The 26601-nt window shown below is 60.1% G+C and overlaps 1 protein-coding gene and 1 long non-coding RNA gene across 3 annotated transcripts; one reads left to right on the top strand and one right to left on the bottom strand.

Annotated features, from left to right (window-relative positions):
- Window positions 1–1790: 1790 nt before the first annotated feature.
- On the bottom strand, window positions 1791–26285 carry TNKS1BP1 (tankyrase 1 binding protein 1). 2 transcript variants are annotated; one of them, XM_038563251.1, is made up of 12 exons: window positions 26180–26285; window positions 23111–23219; window positions 21408–22044; window positions 19993–20062; window positions 14460–15863; window positions 10366–12503; window positions 4450–4816; window positions 4065–4215; window positions 3833–3969; window positions 2918–3075; window positions 2751–2823; window positions 1791–2234 (listed from the first exon to the last, which is right to left on the bottom strand). In XM_038563251.1, the coding sequence occupies exons 2-11, from the start codon at window positions 23202–23204 to the stop codon at window positions 2763–2765; spliced, it is 5217 nt and encodes a 1738-aa protein (XP_038419179.1). In that variant the 5' UTR covers window positions 23205–23219; window positions 26180–26285; the 3' UTR covers window positions 1791–2234; window positions 2751–2762. The 2 variants fall into 2 exon arrangements, with proteins under 2 accessions (XP_038419179.1, XP_038419180.1); XM_038563252.1 differs by lacking the exon at window positions 26180–26285 and adding an exon at window positions 23545–23705.
- Window positions 8317–10044, top strand: LOC111090959. The gene is made up of 2 exons (XR_005373432.1): window positions 8317–8734; window positions 9461–10044. It is a non-coding gene; the product is annotated as an uncharacterized LOC111090959 (long non-coding RNA).
- Window positions 26286–26601: the final 316 nt, after the last annotated feature.

Raw genomic sequence — 26601 nt, 5'->3', positions numbered from 1 at the left:
TCCTGCATACACACATTGAGCTGTTGCCTTTAGCCTGAGAGGCTGTACGCTCGACTCTTCCAGAGCTCATTCACCTCTTCAGAAAATGCCTTCAGAGCCACCTTTGACTAAAATCGATCAGCTTCCTGGATTGCCCAGAGTATCCCCACAACGCAAGCCTCCAAGTGACTTTCAGTGGTCTCCAAAATCCAAAACCAGGCAAAAGACCACCACCACCCAGCTGTCTGAGGCGACTCTCAAGAACCCCAGGCTCGGTCTGAGAAATGGCAGCACAAGAACGTTACCATCTCAGTTGTGGCATTTGTCACACACCTGCCTTTGTGGTCAAAGCCTGAGTGGGTTGCCCTCTCTCCTGGGCTCCCAGCAAAGGCCCTGAGCCACTCTCCAGGCAGAGGGTGAGCAGAGGACACCCCCCACCCACACCAGATCTGGCTCTGCTTCCCTGGGAGCCGGCCCATCTCTTCTCCCTCCCAGCAGAGCCCGGGCACTGGGACAGCCCAGACTCCATTTGTCCCACTAATGAGTCTTAAGTGTTTGGCTTGGGCTCCTGCCAGTCCTACTCCTACAAGGAAAAGAGAATGGGAGAGAAGAGGACAAAGCTCACGCCGGCTCGGCTCTGCTGGGCCCTGGGAGGGTTGGCATGGGGGCTGCCTGGCACAGACCCAGGCACCAGCCCGAGGCCCCTTCACCTGTCTTTCCCCTCTACTTCAGGGGAGCTTCTCGAAATGCAGATTCCTGGGCAGAGCTACTGGATTGGAAGCCTAGTGGGGGCCCAGGAATGTGCATTTTTAAATAGCACCGCAGGGGCTGTGCTCATGGTGAAGGTGAAGAACCACTGCTCTAGGAGGTCCGCATTGGGAATTCCAGGCTGCTGTGGGTATGGTATGTATACGTGCATTTTTCTAGAGCATCCACAGCTTTGGTCAAATTCTCAAATTAGGTCAACAGCCTCTAGATTCCCCTAAAATAAAATAAAAAGCTAAGATGCTCTGGCGAATGCAATGATTTCCAAACTCAGGTGTATCTGACCTCAGCGGCTCAGTTCAGTCCCCATCAAGGCGAGGCCCGCAGGGGCCTCTCCCTTCAACCAGCCTCATAGAAAGCGGTTGGTGAGTCTGGGGAACACAGGATGACACAGAAGAAGGCCAAGTAGGAGGTCAGGGCCCCGTGCACCTTCCAGAATGTATGGGCTAAAGGGGCCCTTAGGGAGCAACAGAAGTCAGACACCGGCAGGAAGGCTGACTCTTCACCTGCACCCAGTCTTCCGTGGCCACACAACTAAACCACATTTCCCACCACAGGCACTCCCCACCCACCCACCCATGCCCCCCCTCTGCTAGCAAGGGCCCTGAGTTCAGTTCTGGCCAATGGAAATCTCCCATCCTGTGGTCCTGGGGAAAGGTCTCCCCAAAGACCTTCCGTCCACTCTCCCCTGGGTGTCTTGGGGGACTCCGGAGCCCCTGCAGAGAGCCAAGCCACCGCAGGGAAGAACTGGCTCCCAAGTGACTATGAGGTGCAGAGCGTCCCTACCACCAACCCACCCCCCAGACTGCCGTGAGCAGCAAATAACCCTGTGTGTCAAGCTCCTGAGATGTGGGGGTTGTGTGACTCAGCAGTCAGCTTCCCATCAGCAGTACACCCCCTCCTCAGGGACACTGAGCCCCCGAGCACCGGGAAAGGGAGCAGGCAGTGGCACGGTGAGCTCCCGTGGGCAGGGGCCAGGCCCAGCACTTTCCAACTCTGGTCTGGCATGGGGGTCGGGGTGCCACAACCACACACCACAGCCTGGGCAGCACCAATTCCCAAAAAACTTTATTGTTTCAAGTGGCAAAATGTTATTGGTCTCTGTGGGGCACCTGGCAGGACGGAGGGAGGCCTGGGCGGGGGCAGGGCTCCGCCCGTTACAAAAATCAAAGGCTTTTATAAAAAATGCTATAAATTGATATCAAAAGAAAACCCGGGGGAGGCTGGAGGAGGAAGCAGAGAGGGGGGTGTCGAGAGCGAGGGAGGAGGGACCAAACCTTCAACCACTAATGCCTGAATCTGGTCAGGAGGGAGTGAGGGAGAGTCAGGAAGGGCAGGGGGATACAAAGTGCATAAATGTGCCTCCCCAGACGCTCCTCAGACGTGGAGGGGACAGAGGCTGCAGCCTGGGGCCTGGTGGGGCTCCAGCCGTCTCCTCGCCGGGGACCCCACAGGAATGGGCATTGCCTGAGACTGCCAGATGGAAGGACCTGCAAGGGGAGGAGGGGGAAGAAGGGGTCAGGGGGTACACCATGGCGGGCAGAGGAGCCACTTCAGCTCTGGCTTCCTGTCCCTTGCCCATCCTGGCTCCCCCAGCTGAGCCTCGTGGTGAGGAGGGTCCCACCTGGGGCCCTTGAGCCTAATAAATACCAGAAGGGCAGGCTGACCCCACTTGGGCCAGCCACGGGGTTGGGGGCCCGTGGGGACCATCCTTGAGCCCAGGGAGGAAGGGTTGGGGCACGGGGTTGGGGGCCCGTGGGGACCATCCTTGAGCCCAGAGAGGAAGCCAGGATGCAGCCCTCCTCCCCATCATCCCAGGCCGGACAACACTGGATTCTGTGGGCAAAATCTAAGGGGAACCAAGGGACCCACCAGGTCCTAGAGCTAGGCTCCCCTGGGCTGCTGCCAGGCTCACAGAGAAGAGGGACAGAAAGGCCTAGAAGAAGGCAGGGGGCCTCCTGAACCCTCCCGTGCAGGTCTTGCCAAGCCCAGGAACCCACACTTACCTCGAGGACTTCTCAGACCTTCTTCTTCTTCAGCTTCAGGGCTTGTAGCCAGTTGGGTGATGATCCTTCTGACCTAGATGGCACAGGGCAAAGGTCATTAGGCAAACCTTAGGACATAAACACGGTTAATTCTGGCCCACCCAGCGAGGCCAGTTGAGGTCACCTACCCTGAGGATTTCTCTGGCTTGGGAGGTAACGCAAGGGGCTTCCCCAGCCCGGGGACCTTGCAAGACTTGGAACGCTGCACCGCGGACTCCTTCTGGCTTGGCTTGTTCTCCGCAGACTCCCCCTCCTCAGCTGAGCGGTTCCGGGGGCGCAGCTTGGCCTGTGAGATGAGCCCAAGTGCAGACAGATGTCAGAGGAAGGAGCAGGGTGATTCAGAGGGCAAGGCCTTCTCTTAGGAGCCGTCCCCAGAATTAGGCACAGACCCCTTTGCAGTCCTTCAACCCAGAGGGACGGGAAGTCGCCTGAGCCACACCCTGCACGGAAGGTCCTCGTGAAGGTTCTGCTCCACTGAATCCAGACAATTGGGCTGGATGAAGCGAAGCCGGCAGTGCCTCCCGAGCCCTGTGCCTCCGTTCATCGGGTTCCCTCTGCCTCGGGAACCTCGAACTCCTCCCCATCACCCTGCCCTCCACAGCCAGCTCTACACACGCCTCAAGCTAAGATCCGGCACTTCCACGAGCCCTTCCCCATACACCCTCCCATCCAGCAGGCAGGTCGGTGGGTCAGAAGAAGTCACACCTCACCCCGACCCTCCGCCCCCACCCCCAGAAGAGGCCCAGCCCTTATCTGTACATCCCCAACCCCACACCTGCAGCTCGGCCCTTCACCAGAGCTAACAGGAGACAGGGCGTGTGTCCTCCTCGCCTTGTGAGGTTCTGGGACTCTGGGACGGGAAGGAATGCCTTGTTCTTCCTCCCATCCCACTCGGGACCCAACAGGGCCCTCAGGGGGAGCAGAAGACAGGAGAATGGGAGGGAGGGAAGGACGGATGGATGGACGGACAGAAGAAACCCCAGGCAGGCACTCGGGGGCTAGGGGCCGGAGGGGCTGGATGCGCTGGCCGATTAAGACACTACCTTCAGGGCTGACGGGCTCAGGCCAGGAAACAGGTTGACTTTCAGCCCCTTGGTGCCCAGGGACATCCGTGTCCGGCGGTTCTGAGGCTCCTCCACCACCTCCTCGTCTGAGGATGGCACCCGAGAAGCCCGTGGCTCTGCAAGGGCCCAGAGCGGGGGTTCAGCGCGACGGCGAGCCCGGAGCACCGCCCCCACGCAGACCCAGACGTCACCCCACCAGACAGGGGCCTACCCGTAGAGTCCTGGAACAGGCGTGCGTCCGAGTCGGCTGCCTCCGAGAGGCCCAGGGTGCCCCCGGGCCGAATGGCCGGGGCCCGGTGCCCACGCTTGCGCCCCAGGTTGGCTCGGCTCCGGTACATGGCGCTGTCGAGGATCTCGGTGTCCTGGTCGGGACAACAGCAACACCACTGCCATTGCGGTCCCACGGGAACCCTCAACAGCGCATCCCTCCAGCAGCCTACAGCGCCCCGTTCAGAGGGTCACCCACTGCCCGCCTCCTGCCCCCCCTCCCCGGGGGCTGACGCCACTCAGGGAAGCCCTAGGGACCAGCCTCGGGCCACATCGCCCATGTGCCCCCCGACAGCCCAACCACTGCCCTGGGCTCACCCTGCACTGACCTCAATGAAGGAGAAGTCCTGACTGGGAGAGCGGGGCGGAGGGCCCTGAGGGGGCCGCCGAGGGGGCCGTGTGGGGCCCTGGGCGCCCTGCCCGACCCCTGAAGGGCTCCAGGTGCCGTCCACCTCTTCCGTCTGGCTGGCCTCACCATCAGGCTGCGGCCTCCAGGAAAGCAGAGGGGCCCCGCTAGGCTCGAGGGGCTCCCCTGTGTCGGCACCCACTGTGGCTCCGTCCTCCTCCAACAGGCCCCTGGGGCCCGAGGCTGCTGACCCCTTGCGGGCTGCCGCCCTGGAGTTGCTGGTGGCCAGCATGTCCTCCAGCAGGCTCTGGGAGCCAGAGGGCGGGGAGCGGGCCGGGCAGCCGGCAGGACTGCAAAGGAGACAGACCAGAGGACAAGGTCACCCATGAGGCCCCATCTTCCTCCCCCAAAGCCCACTTCCCAGTATTGTGCCCCCCTCCAACAGGCTCTCCCTCTCCTGCCTCTCCATGCTTTCCCAGACACCTTCCTTCCGAAAGGACACGGTCGGGGCCTCAAACAGTACAGCACAGAGCGGGCAAGGTGGGCAGCCTGGTTCAAATCCCAGGTCCGCCACTTACTGAGGCTGTGGACAGGTCCCTCCACCCATCAAGGCCTCAGGACCCTCTAACTCCCAAGAGTTGCTGGGGACTGAAATGGGAACCACAGCACAAAGCACAGTGCCTGGCACCCAGCGTGTCCCCAGCACTGACCACAATCATTACTGCTGTCCATGTGCTCCTCATAGGGGCAGCTGCTTGGGTGGTCACTCTCCCTGGGACGAGCCAGGCACTGGCCCCTGCAGCATCCCTCCCTGCACCCCAGCCTCACAGAACGTCCAGGGACTCCCCCAAACACATCACCGTCTTTGCAGACTGCGGTGTATGTGCACAAGCTGTTCCCTGGCCTGGAAGGCTCCCCCACTGCCCTGCGCTCCTCTCCCGGTCACGGGTCCATTCCTCTTCTGAGGCTGGCCCCTCTCCACCCCCAGCCACAGCCCCCCTTCCTGAGCCCTGCGAGCCTGGGGCCCCCACCTGCACCAGCCCCTGCCTCAGAGCCCATCTGGGAACCACTCAAGGGCAAAGGCGGCCCCTTTGGCCTTTGTGACCCTGGTACCTGGGCTCGGCCCAGCCAGGAGGAGGATTTAGCAAATGTTCGCCATCCACTGACAGGCTAGATCACCTTGCACCTCAATACGGCCTGTGCATCTTCGGCCCGCCGCTCCCTCAAAACACGACAGACACACCCGGCTCAGCACACACGCTTACTCACATACCTCACACAAGGAGCTGGTGTGTGGGCCAGCTGCCACCCCCTGAAATATGGACACACCCTACGCACACTCACAACACACTTCCCTCGAGGCACATGTAGGACCCACCCCCAGAAGCACAGCAGAGCCACACCCCAACACACACACACACACACACACACACACACACACACACACACAGGCAGCAGCCGGGCAGGCAGGCGTGGGAAAGGCAGGCAGGGGCAGTGCCCGGAAGCCAGGCCTCAGAGAGTTCCCAAAGGGACTGGAAGGGGAGGAGTATAGGGCAGGTGAGTCAGGACCAGGCCGGAAGCGGGGAGGGCAGGAGAGAACGTGTGTCAGTCTGTCCTTCCACAAGCTGCTGACAGATGGAAATAAAAACGGTCAGGGGGTGGGGGGGTGGCGGAGGTGGCAGCAGAAGTGCAGCAAGGCCGGGAATGGCGCAGCCCTGGATGGGGGCCAGAGCCAGCTCACCCTGCAGCTTAAAATCACGGAGGCCAGGAGGGAGGGGGCGGTGGCGGCACCCCACCCAGCCTGAGGAGGCCCCGCCTAACGCCTCTCCCTGGGGTGGGGCAGAGACCAGGCTGAGGGCAGGCCAGCAGAGTCAAGGGGATGTGGAACAGCAATGGGTGGATGGAAAGATCCACATCCACATCCAACACGTGGACCCCAGCCGCGTGGGCAGAGGGCAGAGGAAGAACGAGTGGGCTTTGGGGGGGCCACGAGGAAGGGAGGGTGGGAAGTGCACTGGGGAACATGGTGTGCATCCTCCTTGCCGGCCTGTCTAAACTCCAGCTCCAGAGAAGCCTTCCTGCCTCTGTGCACCAGAACACCTGCAACCTGACCCCGCCCTGGCAGGGAAGCAGGAGAAGAATGGTCAAGGCCTGTGCCGAGGGCTGCCGTGGGCACAGCTACAGGCTCCGCCCGTACACCACCTGCCTACTTACCCACTCTGAGCCTCAGTTTCTTCATCTGCAAATCGGGGATAATAAAAGACCTATACTTTGCTGGGTCTGTTGGCAACACATAGGAAATGTGTGCCCAGCACACACCACTGTGTGCTAAGTTTTGATACATTTTTAGGATAATCGGGGCACCTGGGTGGCTCAGCCAGTTGACTGACCAACCCTTGATTTTGGCTCAGGTCATGATGGCTCCTCAGGTTCCAGCTCAGCAGGGAGTCCGCTTGAGGATTCTCTCTCTCCCTGCACCCTCTGCCCTCCCCCCGCTCATGCCTGCTCCCTCCCTGTCTCTAAATAAATAATTTTTTTAAATTTTAATTCTTTCAGGATAATCAGCATCCTCAACACAGGTTCCTGGCCTGAGGACCTGTCACATCTTATACCAGCTATACCCCTCATCCCTGAGTCATCTGGACTTAGAGTCTCCTGAGGGTCAGGACTCTCATCTCCTGACCCTCAAGAGACTCTGTCCAACTGCACCCCACCCCCCCACCGCCACTGTGGGGCAGAGCCTAGGGAAGGGCATGTAGTCAATGTGCACAAAGCCAGCTTCCCCATATTCAAGGCTCCAAGACCCAAAATAAAGGAGGCTCAGGCCTGCAGCTGGAATGATGTGCCTAAAGGGGCAGCAGATGGCCTGGACCCCAGAGACAGGAAACACACCCAGAGAGAGGATGACAAGGCTGGGGCCTGAGGGAACATGAGGGAGCCCGTAATGACCAGCCGTGGACCTTGTGCAAGTCACACTGCCTCCCTGGGCCTCAGTTTCCCCACCCACTGAAATGAGGGAGCTGCCCTCAATGATCTCTGAGGAGATTCTATGAACAGCCCAAAATGACTGAGGTCCCCATATCACTGGGGCCCAGGGGAAGGGCAGGAGATGACCAGGAGGTCACAGAGAAGAGGGGGCAGTGCATGAGCTCTCGGGGGACCCGAGAGAGCTACTCCCACCAGGAAAAGGTGGCCCTAGACACAGAGGAGGGGCCTGTCCCTGTGACCTAGGAGCTGCCCCTATGACCCAGCCATCCCATTCTGGTCCTGTCAAACTGTGCTGGACAGCAATCCATCAAGGGTACCTTTGTCCCACACAGAGTGAATGACAAAAACATCCCCAAGGGCCTCACTCAAGACAGCTCAGATCCAACCAAATTTGCAAAACGGATACAATTATGACTAGCAAGAATTTTTTTCAGTGATTACCACATGCCAAGCAGTTTTCTATCACTTGATGTGTGTCTGAGACTCAATCCTGTGAGTGTGGGGTGTAAATTACTCCCAGTGTACACATAAGAAATAGGAGGCTCTGAGAGACAGAGAGAAGGGAACTTGCCCAAGGTCACAGAGGTGGTGGCTGAATCAGGACTCAAACCTGGCAGATGGACCCAAACCCAGACTACTCTGAACTGGCCTCAAGGACGTCCCAGGGGAACCTCCAAAACTTCCTTCAAAGAGCAATTTTCCAGGGTATAGGATTTCCCTAAGTCAGATGCCCAGAACTTCCTGGATAGGAGTCAAGTCTGCGAAACCCTGTGCTACAGAGCAGTGAACAGGTTTCCTCATGCCTGTGCTTTCACGGGCTAGCACGTGCTCGTGCACAAACACTCCACGTCTCCCAAATGGACAACACAGACAGAACACCAGAGCGGCTTAAAGGCAGGTTAGAGCCCGAAGCTCAGCCGGCTGGGCGCTGAGGACACCTGCTTCTCCGCTCCTACTTTCCTCTTCCCAATCCAGGCCCTGCGGCCCCCCAGTAGCCCCCACCCCTCTCCTGAACCAAGGGAAAGATACTCCCCTCTTTCCCCTTCTCAAGAGCCACCCAGGCAGAGGGGAAGGGTGGAGGGCCATGGGCCCAGCTCATGGGCAGCCTGAGACTCCCGAGCACTGTGACCACACCTGACAGCATTTATGATGCGGACACCGAAGCCAGAGAGCAGCACTGCTGACTGTGCGACTGTAAGCAGGTCACACCCCTCGTCTACGTGCAAACTGGACATGGTACAGATCCCTTTCCACAGAAGGGGGCAGCTGTGAAGGTTGAGGTAAGATGGGTAGCAGAGCGCTGGGCCCGGCAGAATGGCCGTGTGGGTGACAGAAACCAAGAGCAACCCCGGGGCACTAGGAACCGTAAAGCCTCCTGGGGGGGACGTGAGAAGGTGAGGCTCAGAGACAGCATCCAAGATCCCAGGAGCCCCCAACTCCCCATCCTGTGAAACCACCCCTGCCCTGCAGCCCCTACCCCAGTGCTTCCCCACCTTCCTCTCTCTTTCCCTCCTTCTCCTGAATCCTGGTGCCTCCCCATCCCATCAGTCAACACCCCCACCCACCCCCACCGTTCCCTCTAGACCATTCCAGGTTTCCCCTCCCCCCAACCCCCCTGCCACTACCAGCAGCCCCTTCCACTCACAACACGGCCCCCATCCAACACCTCCCTCCCTTCCCTTCTTCCCCGACTGGGACTGGCCGTTGAGAAGCTCCAGCTTCTTCAGAAAGGTAACCTTTGGGGGCGCCTGGGGGGCTCAGTGGTTGAGCATCTGCCTTTGGCTCAGGTCTCAGGTCGGAACCCCAGAGTCCCACATCGGGCTCCCTGTGGGGAGCCTGCCTCTCCTTCTGCCTCTCTCTCTCTCATGAATAAATAAATAAAATCTTTAAAAAAAAAAAAAAAAAAAAAGGAAAGAAAGAAAAATAACCTTCTATGCAGTCAAGAGAAGAAAACCCCATCTCAATGAACAGAACATGTTAACAAAACAGACGCAATGTCTTTTTAGTACCCCTTGCAGGTGTGAAATCACGTCAGCTACTTTCAGAACATAAAAATCCCTGGGACAAGCTGTGGTTGGCTCGTAAAACTACTGGTCTATTCCTCTGGAAAGTTCCCTCTCCGTCACCATGTGCACGGAGGCCAAGATCACGGGGTCAGAAGCCAGGTCTCCATGACCTTCAGGATCTTAAACTGTTTGCTCTTCCAGGCCTCACGACAGGGCAGGCAGGAAGCACTAGGTTCCCCGTCTCTGCAAGGAATGAGCGCCTCTGTCCGCTCCACTCCTAACCTGCAGCGGCCCAGGCCAACTGGACACAGGGTCCAGTCCTCCTGCCAATGCCGTGAAAGCATCCACGTTCCCTAGCCCGGGAAGACCCTTGGGCCAAGACCTGGGAACAGGTGCTGTGCACAACAACGGAACTCAGAGATGGGCCCCACACCCATTCTTCCAGGACAGTCGCGATACGTCACCCAGAAGCCGAAAGCACGGGCAACAGACGAACAGTCCCTCAAACACCGCAATCGTCACCAAAAAAAAAAAAAAAATCACCTGCATGTGTGTCACATTTCAATTTAAAAAAATGTAGGGATGCCTGGGTGGCTCACTGGGTGAGTGTCTGCCTTTGGCTCAGGTCATGATCCCAGGGTCCTGGGATCGAGTCCCCCATGCGGCTCCCTCTGTCTATGCCTCTGCCTCTCTCTGTATCTTTCATGAATAAATAAAATCTTTAAAATAAATTAGTAATTTTTTAAAAAAGTAAAATCAGTGATTCACAGTCCAAACCTTCTCAATTTTCCAAACCCTCCTCTCCCCTTTCCCCGGGGAAAGCAGTTTCTTCCTTCCTGAAAAAGGCTCAATGTTTTAGAAAGCTGCCAGCCCTTCCCTCCCACACGAGGATGGGGCTCCCTTACCTGTTTCCAAAGCCAGGGGATTCTCCAGCCTCCATCCTGGGGTCCTCAGGGCAGGTCTCTGGGGAAGGTGCAGGGGGGTCTTCACCCTGGGTCTCTGGCCCGCTTGTCTCGCCAGGCCCCTGCTCTCTGGCCTCCAGGCCCGGGGACAAGGCGCTGCTGTCCCTGAGCCCTAGGTCTGGGCACTGGCTGACCTCTCCCACCCCACGCTCCCTGACTTCACTCGGGGCCCCTGAGAGCTCCACATCCCGGAGTCCCAAGTCTTGGGTCCAGTCCATCTGGCCCACTCCACATCCCCGTGGGTCCTGAGAACCTCCAGACTCTGGGTCACATGGCACCTCCAAATTCCTCAGGCCCAGACTGCTGCCCCAGTCCACCTGGCCGGCCCCAAGCTGTCTGGGGCTGCAGCCTGCCCCCGGGCCCATGCTTCTCAGCCCGAGATCTGGCGTCCAGTCGGCCTGCCCCACCCCACGCTCCCTTGATTTAAGGAACTCTCCGGCTTCCACACCAGACCAGTCAGTCTGCCCCACGCCACTCTCTCTGGCCTGGCTGGGGCCCCCTACCTCTCCGACACCAGCCAGATCTCTGCCCCTCACCCCAACATCAGAGGTCCAGTCCTCCTTCTCCCCGACTCCAAACCCCCTGGGCTCCTCAGACCCTCCAGCCTCCAAACGGCCGGCCAGGTCCACATCTCTCAGGCCCAGCTTGTCTGACCAGCCCAGGTGTCCCACAGCTTCCTCCCTGGCCTCACTCGAGACCCCAGAACCCTCACAGCTGGACACCTCCAAGTTCCTGAGGCCCAGCTGGTCGCTCCAGTCCACGGGCCCAGCTGAGGTCTTCTCCGGAAGCACAAAGCGGCTACCGGCCATCTGGCCAGGAGGGCTCAGGGCAGCACCACTTGCCCGGTCGTCACCGATGATGCCAAACTGGTGGCCTCTCTCGGAAGCCTCCGTGCAGAAGTCACCGCTCCAATCTCGCTGGCCCGGGCTGAAGGTGGCCTCGGGCTGGGAGATGACGCCAAGGCCGAAGTCACCCCCCCAGCCTCGGTGGCCCACCTCCCTGTCTTCCGGGCCAGCATCGCCGGGGCTCTGGCCCCCCGCCTGCTGCCTCCCCTGCTGCCCGCCAGCCTCCTGGCCAGCCCCGCCACCATGCCAGCTGCTCTGGTCTCTCTGTGCCAGTGGCCCGTCCTGGGACGGGGGGGTGCTGGGGCTGAACAGGCCCCCCGACTCTCTCTCTTCGGGCTGGCCTGCGTCCCTGCTGGTGTCGCCTGGGCTGTCTCCACCACTCGGAACCTTCTTCTCAAACTCCTCATCCTGCTGTTGGGCTTCCTCAGGGCTGAAGCCTGCACTCAGGGTTCTCATCCCGAAGCCTCTGTCCTGGGGGCCGGGGGCCGTGGAGCTGCCACTGCTGTAGTCCCTCAGCCAGGCGCTCTTCCCGAAATCCTGATCCGGCTGCTCTGCGCCCCGGCTGCCATAGGTGCTGCGTGAAGACTCTCTCTTCCCAAACTCCTGGTCCTGCCCGTCTGCATCCTGGCTGCCATACCTGCCAAGGAGGTCCTTCTTCCCCAAGTTCTGGCTCTGCTCATCTGTATCCTGGTTGCCATAAGCTCCCAGAGAATCTCTCTTCCCAAATTCCCAGTCCTGAAGGCTTACATCCCGACGACTGCTGTAAGTACCCAACGAGTCTCTCTTCCCAAATTCCTGGTCTTGGAGTTGCGCGTCCCGGCTGGAGTAGGTGCCCTGGGAGTCCCTCCTTCTGAACTCCCAGTCCTGAACATCTGCCTCCTGGCTCTGCTGAGCACCCAGCTGGGCTGGCTTTCCAATCACCCAGTCCTGGGCTGCAAGGGCCCCCGGGGCCGACACTCCACTGCCATTCCGGCCGGTGACCTCCACACTGTCCTGGCCCATGCCACACCTGCTGGCCCACTCCCTGGTGCTCCCTTCCCCTGCTCCCTGCCCACGCTTGTCAGTCCAGTCCCCCTCTCCTCCAAGGCCTGGGTCCCCTCTAGGGCTTGCACCCCCAAGGCCATAGTTGTGAGAAGTGTCTTGCGACCAGCTGGAAGGACTAAAACTGCCGGGAGGTGGGTCTGCGGTAATCCCAAATTCACTCTGCAGATCTTTCTGGGCCCAGCCAAGGAGTCCCTAGGAATCAGGAAAAAAAGAGACACACGAAGAAACAATGCTTAGCCAATCAGGGTGGGAGTCCAGGATGAGACTCAGCACAGCCCACAACCCCAGAGCCCACTTTGGCTACAGAAAGGCTGGGCTTCGATCCTAGCTGTGTGACCTGGAGCAAATCACTTAACCACTCTGGGCCTCAGGGTCCTCACCCTTAAATGGGAAGAATTCCCCCTGCCTGGGTGGTTTGGGAGAATTAAGCAAGACCGTTTAAACCCAACCTCAGCATAGCACCCAGCCTGCAAGGGGCACTCAATCAATGAACCCACGGTCATGTTTACAGCCCTTGGGCAACACTTGGCTACCCGCCAAGAGAAAGGCTGCCTGGTGGAATGGTGTGAAAGGGGTACGCTTCTGTTAGGGGTGCTCAAGACTCCAAGGCCCTGCACAAGGAACAGTCCGACCCTGCCCCTGGCCCCACTCACCCCTTCCTGAAGCTCCCAGCCCGTCTTCCCTGTGGAAAGTACCCTCTGCCTGGCCCTTCCCAGGAAGACCCTGTAGCCCTCGCCTTATTCCTGGAGGACACAGGAGGGACAGCCTCTGCCACAGGCAAAGGAGCCAGCCCCAGGGCTCCGTGCACCCCACCCACACCCCACACCCCCTGACTCACCCCTTCAGGCGGGGGAGCCTGGGGCTCACGGAGCCGGCCCGCCTCATCCCTCAGCGCCGCGTTGGCTAACAGCCTCTCCAAGACAGACGTGCTGGGTTCCTGGTCCCCAAGCCGGGCCATGGTCCCTGCCCCCGGCCCGCCCCGGGCTGCTGGGTGCTGCTGGGTGCTGCTGGGTGCGGCCGGGCGCAGGGACAGGGCTGGGCCGCTCCCCTCGCCCGGACCTGTCCAACCACTCTGGCTCCCGCTTGCCCTGGCCCTGGCCCCGCTCCCTCACGCTCCCTCCGCGGCAGCTGCAGCTCTGGCAACCCCGCCCAGAAGCCCGTTGAGTCACCCGGAGCCCGGGACAGACACACCTACCAGGAGCCAGGCGGTCTTAACTCCTTCCTGTTCCCCCTCCTCCTCCTCCTCCACCCCTCTGCCCCTAGGGGCCGCCTGGCTCCTCCTTCCTTCCAGCCCCGCCCCTACCAGCCCAGGCTGGCCTTGAAAGACATTTCAAAAGCCACCTGGACCCCAGCCCTTAAATTCAGAGCAGCCTGGTAGCAGAAAGGGCACTGGCCAGAGGCCTGGCACCCTGACCCAGGCCCAGCCGCCAGCTTGCTGGGTAACCCTGCCCGAGGTTCGGCCTCCTCTGGGCCTCAGCTGCCTGTCTACAAGGCAGGTCTCGAGCTCAAGGGTAACAGCATCCATAAAGCCAGCCCCCAGCAAACTCAGGATGAGCCACGCGCTATTCTTGGTGCGTTACAGGTAACACGACTTCCTTAGTCTTTGCCATGGGAGGGAGACTTCATCGCTGTCACTCCCATTTTACAGACAGAGAAAGGCGAGGCCCAGGAAAGTAACCTGCTCCAGGTCACATGTGGGCAAACAGCAGAGTAGCCAGGCAGTCTGGCTCCAGAGCCTGTGCGCGAAGCGGCTGTGCTACGCTGCGTCCACAATCCCATCTGCAAAGACGGCCTTAAGGCTCAGCACACGTCAAGCACTGCACTGCGCCCCTTCCACCTCTCGTTCTACCACACTAAGACCCGAAGAGGCCAAAGCTCTTACTGTGAAAGGTCTGTGAAGCTCAGGAGTTAGGGTACGTTAGCAAGGCCGCTCAGCCAGTGGGAGCTGGAGCTGGGTTATGAACGCACACCAGTCCCGCACCCCCTCCTCCATCAGCTCTGCCACACTGTACAGCCCTGAGGGACACAGCTACAGGTGCCTTGCTCACGGCTATATCCTGAGCTTGAGACACATAAAATCCACATTGAAAGAAAGCCCACCGAAGCTCTGCTTCCATCCCGAGGCCTCCCCGTGCCATCGGTCCTCACCTCAGAGCAGGCACCTGGGGTCTGTGCGTCTTTCAGTTCGGATCCAGCTCCCCGCCTTGTGCTGCCAGCACTAGGTGGTGGCGAGGCCAGGAGGTCGTCCAGCCAGCGGGAGCTGCTGTCGGGGCCTGCAGGCTCGGGGGACACACTACAAGGGTCTCGACCTTCTGTCCTGGATTGGGTAGCCTCAGCCTGGGCCAAGGTCATGGCCTCCTCCTCAGCAGGCAATGCCTGCTGGGGGTCAAGGGTATCCGCAAAGAGGACACAGAGCTGGTCAGGGGGTGCTGGCTGTTGCTGCCCCAGGACTGGCTCCAGAATGGGCAGAGCAGCCTCCCTGGTGGCCAGAGGGAGCAGAGACTCCTGTCCTGCCAGGGGCTCCCGCTCCTCATATCTCTCCTCTGCCTGCAGCAAGGCCACTCCAGGTGGACCCCCAGGTGGTGATAAGGGCTTGAGGGGATCAACTGGCGACTGAGGTTGACTCTCCCCATCACCCTTCTGGGTTGGGGAGATGCCTGGATCATCCGCTTGCACCTGGGAACCAGGACTTCCTGGCCCCTCTGGAGCTGACTGGGCCCCCCGCCCCTGCTGGGACGCTCCTTCCTCTCTGCTGGATGCAGCCCAGTCACTAGCCTCAGCGGCCTCAGCGGCCTCAGTGGCTTCAGTGATGGGGGAGGGAGGGGGGGAGTCCAGCCGCCACACCCCCAGACCCGAAGGCCGAGTAGGGAAGGTCCATTCAAAGGACTGGGACAAGCTCCAGTTGGACTCTGTCCCACTCCCAAAGGGACGATCCAGGGCAGACTGGCTCCCCTGGGTTTGGGGCAGAGCAGCCAGTGAGCCCCCCAGCTTCTCCTGGTCTTGGCCAGGCGGCCGGAGCACACCTTCAGAAAATCGGCGCTGAGCCAGGCTGTTGGGAGGACGGTCTAGGTCACCCCTGGCTACCACATCCCCAGATGGAAACGTCCGAGGAAGATCCAGCAAGTCACCCCCCTCAGGCAGGGGCTGGGCAGAGGTAGCTGGGGGCTTCTCCAGGCCATGGTGCCCTGAGACGCTCTCAAGGGCCAGGCTGCCATTTGCAGGGGCCTCTGGGGCTGCCACAGCAGGAAGCCCTAAGCTCGGGGAACAGCAGGAGCTCTGACTCTCATCGGGCAGGGCTACAGTTGGGGATGCTGGGGTCACAGGGAGGCAGGGAGAGGGCCCAGAAACTGTGGGACTCTGGACTTCCGGAAGCTGAGAGTGGTGGGGAGAGCTCTCATCAGGTGAGCGAAGTCGGGGAGACCCCTCATCGGGTGAGCGAAGTCGGGGAGACCCAGGGCCCAGGCCTGAGACTTCCGTGGGGAGACCTGGGCTAGCAGAGCCTGCATTCTCGGAGGCAGGGCCTGGACTCGAGGGGTCCCAGGGCTTGGAGATCTGTAAAAGAAAGGTCAAGAGCCATTACTCGCCTCCCGGGTGGGGAGGAGACCCCTGCCAACCCAGAGACCCCAGCTCAGCTGCTTCCTCATACTCTCACTCCACAAACCAGAAGAGGAGACAGGGGCTCAGAAGGCGGGTCTCTCAGGACAGCTAGGAGAGGCCCCAAAAGTGATTTAGGGTACCTCACGCTTCTTAGGGTTTGCAGACCTCACCACAGGCCCTCTCCCAGAAAATGCACACAGCCTCACTCATATCATTCCTGCCCACCCATCCCAGAGCTCATCTAAGGCCCAAAGAGCTCGTGGTACATGGGTCAAGAACACTGACTTCACAAAGTGAAAAGGAAACTGGGGGATGTGTCATCTGGGCTGCTGGGGGGGATGCTGCCTCAGAGATCTCCAAGCCCAATGCGGTGCCAGAACACGGGCTGGTGGAGCAGATACAGGGAGCCCCCCCACCCCCCCGTTCTGTGGATCCATAGGTCCCTGCACTACCCACCACCCGAGGCAGCAGGCAGGCCTTGACTCAAGATTCAGGCAAAGAGCACCAAGGGACATGAAAGCACATGGCCTGGAGTCACGGACCCTGCCCCTCCTCGGCCATATGCCGTCCTGCAGGGTGGCTGCTGGAGCTCCCGGGGCCTCGGCTCTCCCCTCTGTACGCTGGGGCTGCACACCCATCTCACAGAACCAGGTCAGAACTCAGTAAGATCTGCGCTTGTGGCCTCTTGGGCTAGGACTTACAGAATAAGGGATGCTCTGGGATGGGGGCTTGGGGTGGGAGAAAGGGGCAAAGGGGACTCCAGGCACCTGACATCCGCCCCTCCACTGGGCCTGTCCCTAAACAACGAAGGAAACCTGGCTCTTTCTGACCTCCGCCCTCCCCAGGGGTCACACTTCCCCGGCCACCCTCTCCGATGGGACAGTCTGGGCAAAGGAAGGGAAGGTCTTCCTCACTGCTCAAAGCCCCCTCCATCCCTCCAACCTCCCTCCTGTCTACAAAACTCCAGTGTTGGGGGCATCTGAGCAGCTCAATAGGTTGAGCGTCCGACTCTTGATTTTGGCTCCGGTCATGATCTCAGGGTCCTGGGACTCAGCCCCACAGTGGGCTCTGCACTCAGTGGGGAGTCTGCTTGGGGTTCCCTCTCTCTCCCCCTTTGCCCCCCCCCCCGCCACATTCTTTCTCCCCTCTCTCTCAATGTCTAAAATAAACAAATCTTTTTTTTAAGATTTTATTTATTTGAGAGAGAGCAAGACGTAAGGGGGGGGGAGGAAGAGGGAGGAACACGGGCTGACACTTAGCCAACTGAGCCACCCAGGTGCCCCAAATAAATAAATCTTAAAGGAAAAAAAGAACAAAATCATCCAGTCTTAAACAACATGCCCCTAAACCACAGCACCCACAACCCTCCTGCCCGTGCCCCCTGCAGAGCTCACTCCTGGATCACAGCAACCCTCCCGAGCGCTAGCCACCCCTTATAATCTGTAGTGATTCCAACGGCCACACGGGTAACACGTGTAGTCCCGGCTCTCTGTTCCTGGACCTCTTGACTTTGTAACCCATCAGTCCCAGCTCTCCACCTCCCTACAGCCACACCTGGGGCCGGACGTGGCTGGAGAGGAGCAAGCAAGCAGGATGCCTGGTCTCACCTCTGCCCGATGGATATTCGAATCTCCAGGACCCCAGATGGGCCTCAAGTGCCCAGCAGTCCCCCAAAACTTCCCCTCCCCTGCCCACACCCGAAGGCCATGTTTTTGCATCTTGTTTTCTCAAGCCCCAACACCACCTGCCGACCCCCCTCAGCTGCCAGCACCCCCAGCTGCCAGCCCTCACATCACACCCCCCCCACCCCCACACCCCCCCACCCTCCCCCCCACCCCCGCATGTGAGCCCAGGCACCGCGCTCCCCTTCTGTGCCTGTGAGCTGTCCTCGCTCGGCGCTCTCCCTCCTGTACGCTGATCTTTCCTTTACTACGGGCTCATTTCCATCAGCTCACAAACTGCTCTCATTTCTTCTGTTTTAAGGAAAAAAACCTCTTGACCTCACCTTTCTCTAAAGCTATCACCCAGTTTCCCGGACACGTTGCCCATGTTCACTCTCTATCCAGAGAGTTCCTCTCGTCCCATTCTCTTGTGAACCCATTCCAAACAGCCTTGTCCCTGCAGGATGCCAGCTAACGCTCTTGTCAAGGTCACCAATGACCTCTCTGTGGCCAGCTCCCATTCCCAGGGTTCACCTGCCTTGACCTGGCAGCAGCATCTGACCATGGATCATGCCCTCCTCCAGCCCCGAAGCTGGCTGCTGGCTCCGTGTGGCCTCTACGACTGCACCATCCCCGACTGCCGCCCCCCCCCCCCCCGCCCCAGGTCACCCCTGCTATGCCTGGGGCCTACGCCCTCTGCCCTGCTGTACCTCCCCAGCTCCTCTGGGGACCTTAACCACCTTAACCACCACCTGTACACTGACAACTACCCAGCTGCCCTCCTCACACACACACACAATATTTCCATTTGGATGTCTAAGAGGCATCTCAAACTCAACAAACCCAGAAGCAAACTCCTCATATCCCTCTGATCCTGTTTCGCCTTTTTTTTTTTTTTTTTTTCTTCATGAGAGACACAGAGAGAGAGAGAGAGAGAGAGGCAGAGACACAGGCAGAGGGAGAAGCAGACTCCCTGGAAGGAGCCCGATGTCGGACTCGATCCCAGGACTCCAGGATCAGTACCTGAGCCGAAGGCAGAAGCTCAATCACTGAGCCACCCAGGTGCCCGCCCCCACTTTGCCCTTCTAAGTCCCCATGTCCTCACCCTCCACTGCATAGGCCAAAAGCCCTGCTGTCATCTATGACTCTGGACTGGCTCACTCTTCTATCAACCTACCTGTAAACCCAGCCAACTTCACTTTAAACCCAACCCAGAGTTGACCCCCAGGGTCCAGGCGCCATCACCTCCCACCTGGTCCCTGCTGCTATTAGCTCCCTGCAACCAAGATGCCTCTTTATAACAAAGCCAGCGACTCCAAACCTCCCTGTGGCCTCATCCCCTCACTGAAGCCTAAGTCCTTCTAGTGTCCTGTGTGGCTCGCTCCAAGCACTCTGACCCATCCCATCAGACCTCACTAGCTGCAACCCCTTCTCTATCCCTGCAGTCCAAGCGTCCTGGCTTCCTAGCTGGGAAGGTACCAAGTCCCTTGTACTTGCAGCTCCCTCTGCCCAAAATGCTGTTCCCCAAACACCCACACAGCTCACTCCCCTACCCTTGTGGCAAGGCCTCCCTGATTACCCTCAGCCCAGAGCTCTCTGCCTCTATAGGTCTCCCGCACTCGTCTGACCCACTTCGGTCTGCGGCTTCGCAGGGACAGCTGTGCTTGTGTCTGTCTCCCCGCACCAGAAGGTGAGCTCCCTGAGGGCAGGACAGTAGGCCCTTGGTTCCCTGCTGTGTCCCTGGCACCCAGCTTGTAATAGTTGCTCAGTAAGTATTTGCTGGATGGACAAGGAGATGTGGTCAGGTCTCCATTGTGGGGGGGACAGGACAGCCTTTGGCTAGCAAGGGCTCTGTGAGCAAGAAGGGAGGTCATTCCTTAGGAAAGCAGGCCAAGGTGACCATCCTCTGAGCACCCTGTGGGGAGCTGTGGGGATTAAACAGGAAATTCCCCCCCTTTGGAGCCCCACGAAGGCAGCCCAGCCAGGGAGAACACTGGAATCAGGCTCCTGGGATCCTGCTTCAGCCCCGGGTACCTAACCTTTGTGAGCTGCGGCATGCATACACCTCACTTGGGGCCAGGAGGGGCCACTAGCCAGAGCTAACACAACGACTAGGTCAATGTTCCTGGGACGTGCCCCACGCACGGCAGGTGCCTGATCGGCTACAGCAGTTGTTAGAAACACTGTCATTATTCCTCAGAACGACCAGTCTCACGGCCCCAACCACGCCTAAGCACCTCAGTGATCAAGAAAGCTGGCCTGGGAGTCCAGAAATCTGAGTCCTGAGGCCAGACCTGGGGCAATCACCTCCTCTCCAGGCCTCAGTGCCCCATCTGAACGACAAGGAGGTAACACAAAGGATCGCGGGTGACCCTTCCAGCTCTAAACAACTATGATTGATTCTTAATGGAAGGCCAACTCACATCAGCAGGTGGGTCCGAGCCGGCCGGCTGAGCCAGGTCCCCGTTGAAGGCCAGGTCCAAAGGGGCACTCCTGGGAGGGAACAAGACAGGAAATGGAGGCACAGAATGGAGCAGCCCGTCACCGATGGACACGGGGAGAGTGGCTCGAGAGTCTGCTGAGTGACTTTACTGGCACCCAAAGTTACCCGGCTCCCCCAGGCCATGTACCAAGGAGCCGCACCTGGAACTACTGAGGACAGACATGCCGGAGCTCCCAGAGATAAAGCGCCCATTCCCTTCCTGCACATCAAGGGTTAAATGCCCTGCTCCTCTAGGCGAAGCACCCTGCCTGCACAGACCCTCAGTGGTCCCCAAAAGGTTAACGCCCCCTTTCCCCAGCCCCTAAGGAGTTAATGTTCTCCTCCAGCCAGGGAGAGTGCAGCTGGTCCCGACTGCCCTGCCAATGCTTCTTGAAGGATTGCAGGGGGAGGATGAGGGGGAAGAGTGATTTTCCAAAGTTGAAGTTGTTCCTCTTATGCTCTGCTTAGATCAAGGAAAGGGAGGAAACCAGAAAGCGGACCAGCCTGGGCAGGGTGTGACCTCCCAGAGGCCTGGGACAAAACAGGGTGAACTGGGGCCCCTACCCTCCAGGCACCTGCAGGGGAGAGAAGGGCAAGGCTGGAAGGCAGGGTAGGGCAGGGGCCCTCAGCCTTGGGCTCAGCCCGCACCACCGCAGCCCTGCCCTTCAGGGCAGCAGGAGGGGGAGGGCAGCCTCTTCCCCCAGGGGCACCTCCTGGCCAGCCCGCCTTTACAAGGGCACCAGCTCTGGAGAGACGAAGCATGTGCACAGTCTCCAACCTGGCCATGACCTCTGTGCATGGACGCTTGCTGGCTGGGCATCAAGGTGTGCCCTGTCTTATCTGTTCTATCAGACTCCTCCTCGTGGGCAGACTGCACCCTACTCATCCTGCCCCCCCCCCCCCCACCAAGACCTGCACACTGCTCCACCCACAGTGGGAGCCACACAGAAGAGAACATGCTCTGGAATCAAACAGACCTGAATTCAAATCCCGGGTCCATCTCTTACTGGCTGAGCAACCATGAGAAGTCGCTTCAGAAACTCAGTTTCCACATCTCTAAAACAGGTCTAATACTCTCAGCATGGCTGTCACTTAAATGAGTCAAAATTCAACCCTCGGTATAAAAAGACCTAAAAATAAACCTCCCTATGGAACATTTGAACTCTGCCGTGAACGTCCGTCCACTCTGCAAACAGCACTACAATCATACAAAGAACGGAGTACCAATGATGATAAGGAACGTTCTGTGACTTAGTCCAGGGTCCGCCTGCACTCACGGCACACTAAGCTAAACGTGAAGGTCGCAGTCCCAGGCAAAGCCACCCACAGGCCCTCCTGACTGCCTCCCCGCCTCACCTCTCCTCAGGGGTCTTGCTGGGCTCTTCCTGGCACTCGCTGGGAGACTTGGCTGGCCCCTCCTGGGACCATCCCCTGCAGAGGGTCCCATTGTCCTCATCCCTGGGACCAGTAGTGGCCACACCATAGGTCCTGGGGCCATATCTTGAGCTGCCATCATGGTTGAAGGTGAGGCGGGAGCCCCAGAGGCGATCAGGGCTGGCAGGGACCTCCTTCCGAGGCTGTTCCATCTTGGCCAGGATCTCTTCCACCGTGGCGGCTGCAAAGCGCTCTGAGGCTGGACGGAAGGGGGCGGGGGCCTTCCGCACACCTCCTGGGGCAGCACATCGAGCTGGGGGTGTCAAAGGGGGCATCTCTTCTTTCCCAGCCTCCTCTTTCCCAATCTCTCGAGTGGCTTCTCCTCCAGTAGAGGCCTCAGCCACTGGCCTTGGTGCAAAGGGAAGAGGACGCTTGCTGCCACCATAGGGTTGGGGTCCGGCCAGCATGTTCATCTTCCGGGCAGAAGGCAGCTCAGCCAGGGGACCCCGGGGGGGTCGAGGCCCAACAGGCACCAGCAGGCTGGGCTTGGCAGGCAGGGCTGGCTTGGCAGGCAGGGCCCGGGGTTTGGGCTTCACGGGGGGTTTGGCCCGAGGGTCACCTACCAAAAGGAAAAGGTTGGTTGGGGAGCTGTCAGAAGAACCAGGAAGCAGAACTTCATCTCCCACCCTAAAAACTCAGAATGTTCACATCTGTCTAGGTGCAAGTCAAATGTCAGCTCTTCCAGGAAGCCTGTCCCGATTTTCCAGACACATCTCAGGAGCATCTTCCCCCATCTCCAAGTTTCAAAAACATTAGTCAATCCCCCTTAAAAGCCAAAGCTACTTAAGGGCCTGGCTGGCACCTTATTTCTCCTTGTACCCCACTTTGCACCCCAGCACATGTTCTTCTCAAATGAACAAATGAATGAACAAGAACCAATAAACAGATGCTTGCCTGCCCACATCGGGCAGCCAGGCCACCATGTTCCCACTGTCCTTTCCTCTGACATGACACTCTGCTACACCACCACCCAGAGTGAACACAGCTCAGCTTCCCCGCTCGGCCTCCCCACTGCCTTCCCCCAGCCCACGCACACCCAGGCCCCTCCCGCTGTCGTCTGGTGTGTGATCAGGTGTGCGATCAGGAATGCAAATGTACTATTGACCTAAACCAAAGAGAAGTAAATCTGCTACAGGAAGAAAACAAGACCAGAAACCTACCTTGTACGTAAGGCATTCTAATGCCAGATAAAAGACTTAGAATTACTCATGGCCACGGCCCTTCTCACTGAATCCTGTATCACCCACTCATTGGGCTCAGCCCAAAAAAGGAGTCTAGACAGAGCCAGGAGGCCTGGGTTCAAACTCCCCCCACCAGGTGTATGCCATTTCTCCCCTAGACCTCAGCGTCCTCCCCTGCACGCCACACGGTTAACCCCAGGGTTGGGGTTAACCCGCTTCACCTGGAAGGTCAATCCACCCTCATGTGCTGGGGATGGAGGTTCTCGAACACTTCTGAACGCTCTCCACGGGAGCAGACAACCTTCAGAACTCATCCTGCACATCCCCAGCAGCGTACCTCCTGCCCTCACTCCCCCACCCCCTCCAAGACAGAGCAGGGGGTTCGGCTGCTGCCCCTCCCACTCTCCTCCCAGCCACCCTGCTCCACCCTGCACCCATAGGTACCTGGCTCGGAGCCAGCAGATCCCAGCTCCTCCTCCGTCTCCCGGGGCGGTGGGGAAGCCATGGCAGTGCCTTCCCTGAGAGCGGACACTTTCATCACAGGCGGCAGACCCTGCATGAAGAGTTGGAGAGCAGAGGGCTGTGAGCCGGGGGGCTGGAGACCCAGGAAAAGAGGGAGGGAGACTGAGAAGGCAGAGGGGCTGGGCACTGGCAGTAGGCGTAGCTGACACAAGTCTCCTACTTCCAGCAGAGGCAGAGTGTGGGACAGGAAGCAGGAACTTCGGAGGGGGGTTGGGGAGGTCAAGAGCGGTCCCCTACAGCTGTAACCTCCGCTCTTCCCAGACCACTCTCTAAACTCCGGGCTCCTCACCCTAAAGTCCCGGAGCGGCAGGGACCCGCTGCTCCCAGGGGCAAGCTCTCCAAGACCCCCTACTTACCGTTCCCAGGGCACCCCTTGGGGCCGGCGGCCCAGCCTGAGACGTCTACTCAGGGGCAGAGCAAGAGGGCCGCGAGCTCTGAGGTCCCTCTGTGAATCACCTCATGGGAGACGGGAAAAACCCGCTCCTCCCCAACCTGGGGCTCCGCCCCGCCGCCTGCCTCCCCCTTCCCGCTCTCCCTCCTTCCCCCCTCCCCCTGCAGCTGGGAGTGGTTCCCTCTCCCCGCTCAGCCCCCCCCTTTCTCCTTCCACATCCCAGCCCCACTCCCGCCTCCCTCCGAGCCGTCTCATCCAAACACGGAAAAATAAGGAATAAAAAGTAAACATCTGGAATACATTTTTTTTTCTTTAATTTCTCAATCGCTTTGGCTTCAGCTTGGAATTTGATGAGGTAAAGCCAGGGCCTAGTCCTGTTGCCATAGCAATGGCCTCCCACTGGATTTCCAGAGCCTCGCCAAGAGGAAGGAGGAGCCGGCCCAGGCCTGGGCTGGGAGAATGGGACAGGACTTGAGAACATCCGGGGGGTGGGGTGGCTTGGGGGAAATAACTCCCCGGGGTTCCCCCTTCTAGGCAGTCAGGGTGGGAGAGCCTATGAAATGGGGATATTGGGCATCACTCAGCAGCCCAGGGTCGGTCCCAGGGATTTTGAGGAGGGGGAGCCAAAGAAATTTTAAACCAAGCAACACAGCCCTATGGCAGAGACCGAATGATGCCCCTCCTCTAAGCCTCAAGCAGGAGCTTTGGGGTCTGACACATCAGGATTCAAATGCTGAGTGGCTCTACCACTTCTTTAGCTGTGTGACCTTAGGCACACTGCTTACTTCTCGATGGCTCAGTTTCCCTATGTGAAACACAGCTTTACCTGAGACTGGCGGGAGGCCTATGTGAGAGTGCACGCCTAACCCATAAAAAGTATCCAGCAAATATTGGCCAGCATTAGTAGGATTCCATGCAGGGTCACCAATGAGCTAAGATCCTTGGTAACTAACTGCCTCTTCCTCTCCCCAGGCCACAGGCTGCCAGCACTCCAAACCACTCCTCCACTCCCGCGGGCCCATCTTGTCACCTGCTCCTCAGACACCCCACCACCTCCTCAGTTCCCATTCTAGCTCCATCCCACCCACAAGACCCCCCAGGCTCCAGAGCCCTACCCCTCTCATTCCTAAGGCAGGAGGAGGCTTCCCATCACCGGGCATGCCCGCAGCCCTGAGGACAGCCCAACCCTCTCCCGCCTGCAAGGGGCACTGCTTTCCTCACCACCCACTCCAGCTGGCCTGGGGGAGACAGCGCCAAATCCTGAGAGGAGACCCCTGGGGCCCAGCCTTGGCAGAACCCAACCACCCCTCACTTTTGCCCCTGCCCCAGCTGGCTCCTAAGATGGGAGAAAACACGACAAGGGTAAAGACAAACCCAGGACCGTCAATCCCTTGGTCAGCCAACTACAAGGGAGCAGCGCACGCGGTGGGTGGGTGATAACTGTGCAGAGCCAGTCCGAGTGTGCATGGGGGAGGGGCGCACGACAGGGGGAAAAAAAATTTAAAAACACACAAGATTGTTTCCTTGTCCTTGAACATTATTAAAAGGGACATGGTGTGGGTGGTTAGAAATGGGGACAGATTGGCCCAGAACCATAAAACCCTTTCACTTGGGGGGCCTGATGGGCACCTCTGCAGTAGGAGGGGCTGCAGCAATGAAGGGGGGGGTTCGGCTTCCCCACCTGAGGGCCACAGAAGCTCAGAGGGCCCAGCCAGGAAACCCAGGTGACCAAGGCCGTAGCCAAAAGCTGTAGAACGGCAGCAGCACTGAGCACTCCTGAGCCCCAACAGTCAGCGGGGGACCAGCCGACCCCCGGGCGCAAAGGCCACCAGGGGGGCTGGGGAGAGGCTGGGCAGCTCCAGCCCGGGGAGGCAGCGGCCCAGCGCGCCCTCAGCGCCAGCGGGGTCGCCCCTACGGACCCTGGGATCTCCGGCCGGATCCGGGGCCAGAGAGGTCGGCAGGGACAGCACGGAAACCACCGGAGGAGGGAGGGCAACGGGAAGACGGAACAGCCCGGGGCGAGGGGCCGTCTGGAGGGGCCCAGTGGGGAGCCCTGGACACAGAGGGGACGCCGGCCGCCGAGGAGGAGGAGGAGGAGGAGGAGGAGGAGGGGAGAGGAGGAGGAGGGGGCGGCGGCAGAAGCGGAGGACCGGTGCGCTGGCTGAGCAGCCGGCGAACAGACGAGGGACTGGGGACGCGGGCCGGGTGGGGGCGGACTGGGGTGGCTGGGGGCGTGCCGCGGGAGCCGGGGAGGGGGCGGGGGTCCCTCCAGCAGCTCCGCCCGCCCCCGGCCCCGCCTCAAGCCCTCGCCCCCTCCCCCTCCCCCCTTTCTTCTAGCTCGGCCAGCACGAGCTCCAGACCCTGCACCCACCGCCCCCGGGCGCACGCGCCCGCTCCCCCGCGCCCCCCGCGCCCCCCGCGCCCCCCGCGCCCCCGGCCCCTGCAAACTTTCCCGCTGACCCCCGCCCCCCGCCCCCCGCCACCACCTCCACGACCCGAGGTCCCGGCAGGAAAGCGCCCACTCCCTCCATGCCTCTCCCCCGCCCCCATCCCGGACCCCGCCCCCTCCCTCGCCCTCCTGCCCGCCCCCGCGCACTCACGCGCTCCCCGGGGATCCGGCTCCGCGCGGCTCGGGCTCGGCGCCCCGACGCCAGTCCTCGCCGCCGCCGCCGCCGCCGTCACCGCGGGACCAAGCCTGAGCGAGCCCCGGCGGGGCCCCGCCCCTGGCTCCGCCCAGGGCCCCGCCCCCAGCGCGCCTCGTGAATATTCATGAGCCGGTGGGACCCGGGAGCGGGAAGCCCAGGCCGGGCACGCCGAGCCGTATGCAAATGAGCGGCAGCCCCGGCGCTCAATTATTTATGAGTCTTGCAAATAAGGGGCCTGCCCCGGGCTCGGACCCCGGCGAAACTGACGCAACTCGGCGGCTGGGAGCGCTTGGGCGAGATGGCCACCGAGACGGCTGCCTAGAGAGGCGGCCTGAGGGCGGCCGGCTCCGGCTCGGGCTCGGGCTCGTGCTCGGGCT

This window comes from Canis lupus, chromosome 18 (genome assembly GCF_011100685.1).
Source record: "Canis lupus familiaris isolate Mischka breed German Shepherd chromosome 18, alternate assembly UU_Cfam_GSD_1.0, whole genome shotgun sequence".
NCBI classification, from domain to species: domain Eukaryota; kingdom Metazoa; phylum Chordata; class Mammalia; order Carnivora; family Canidae; genus Canis; species Canis lupus.
This window is presented reverse-complemented; position numbering and strand designations above follow the sequence as displayed.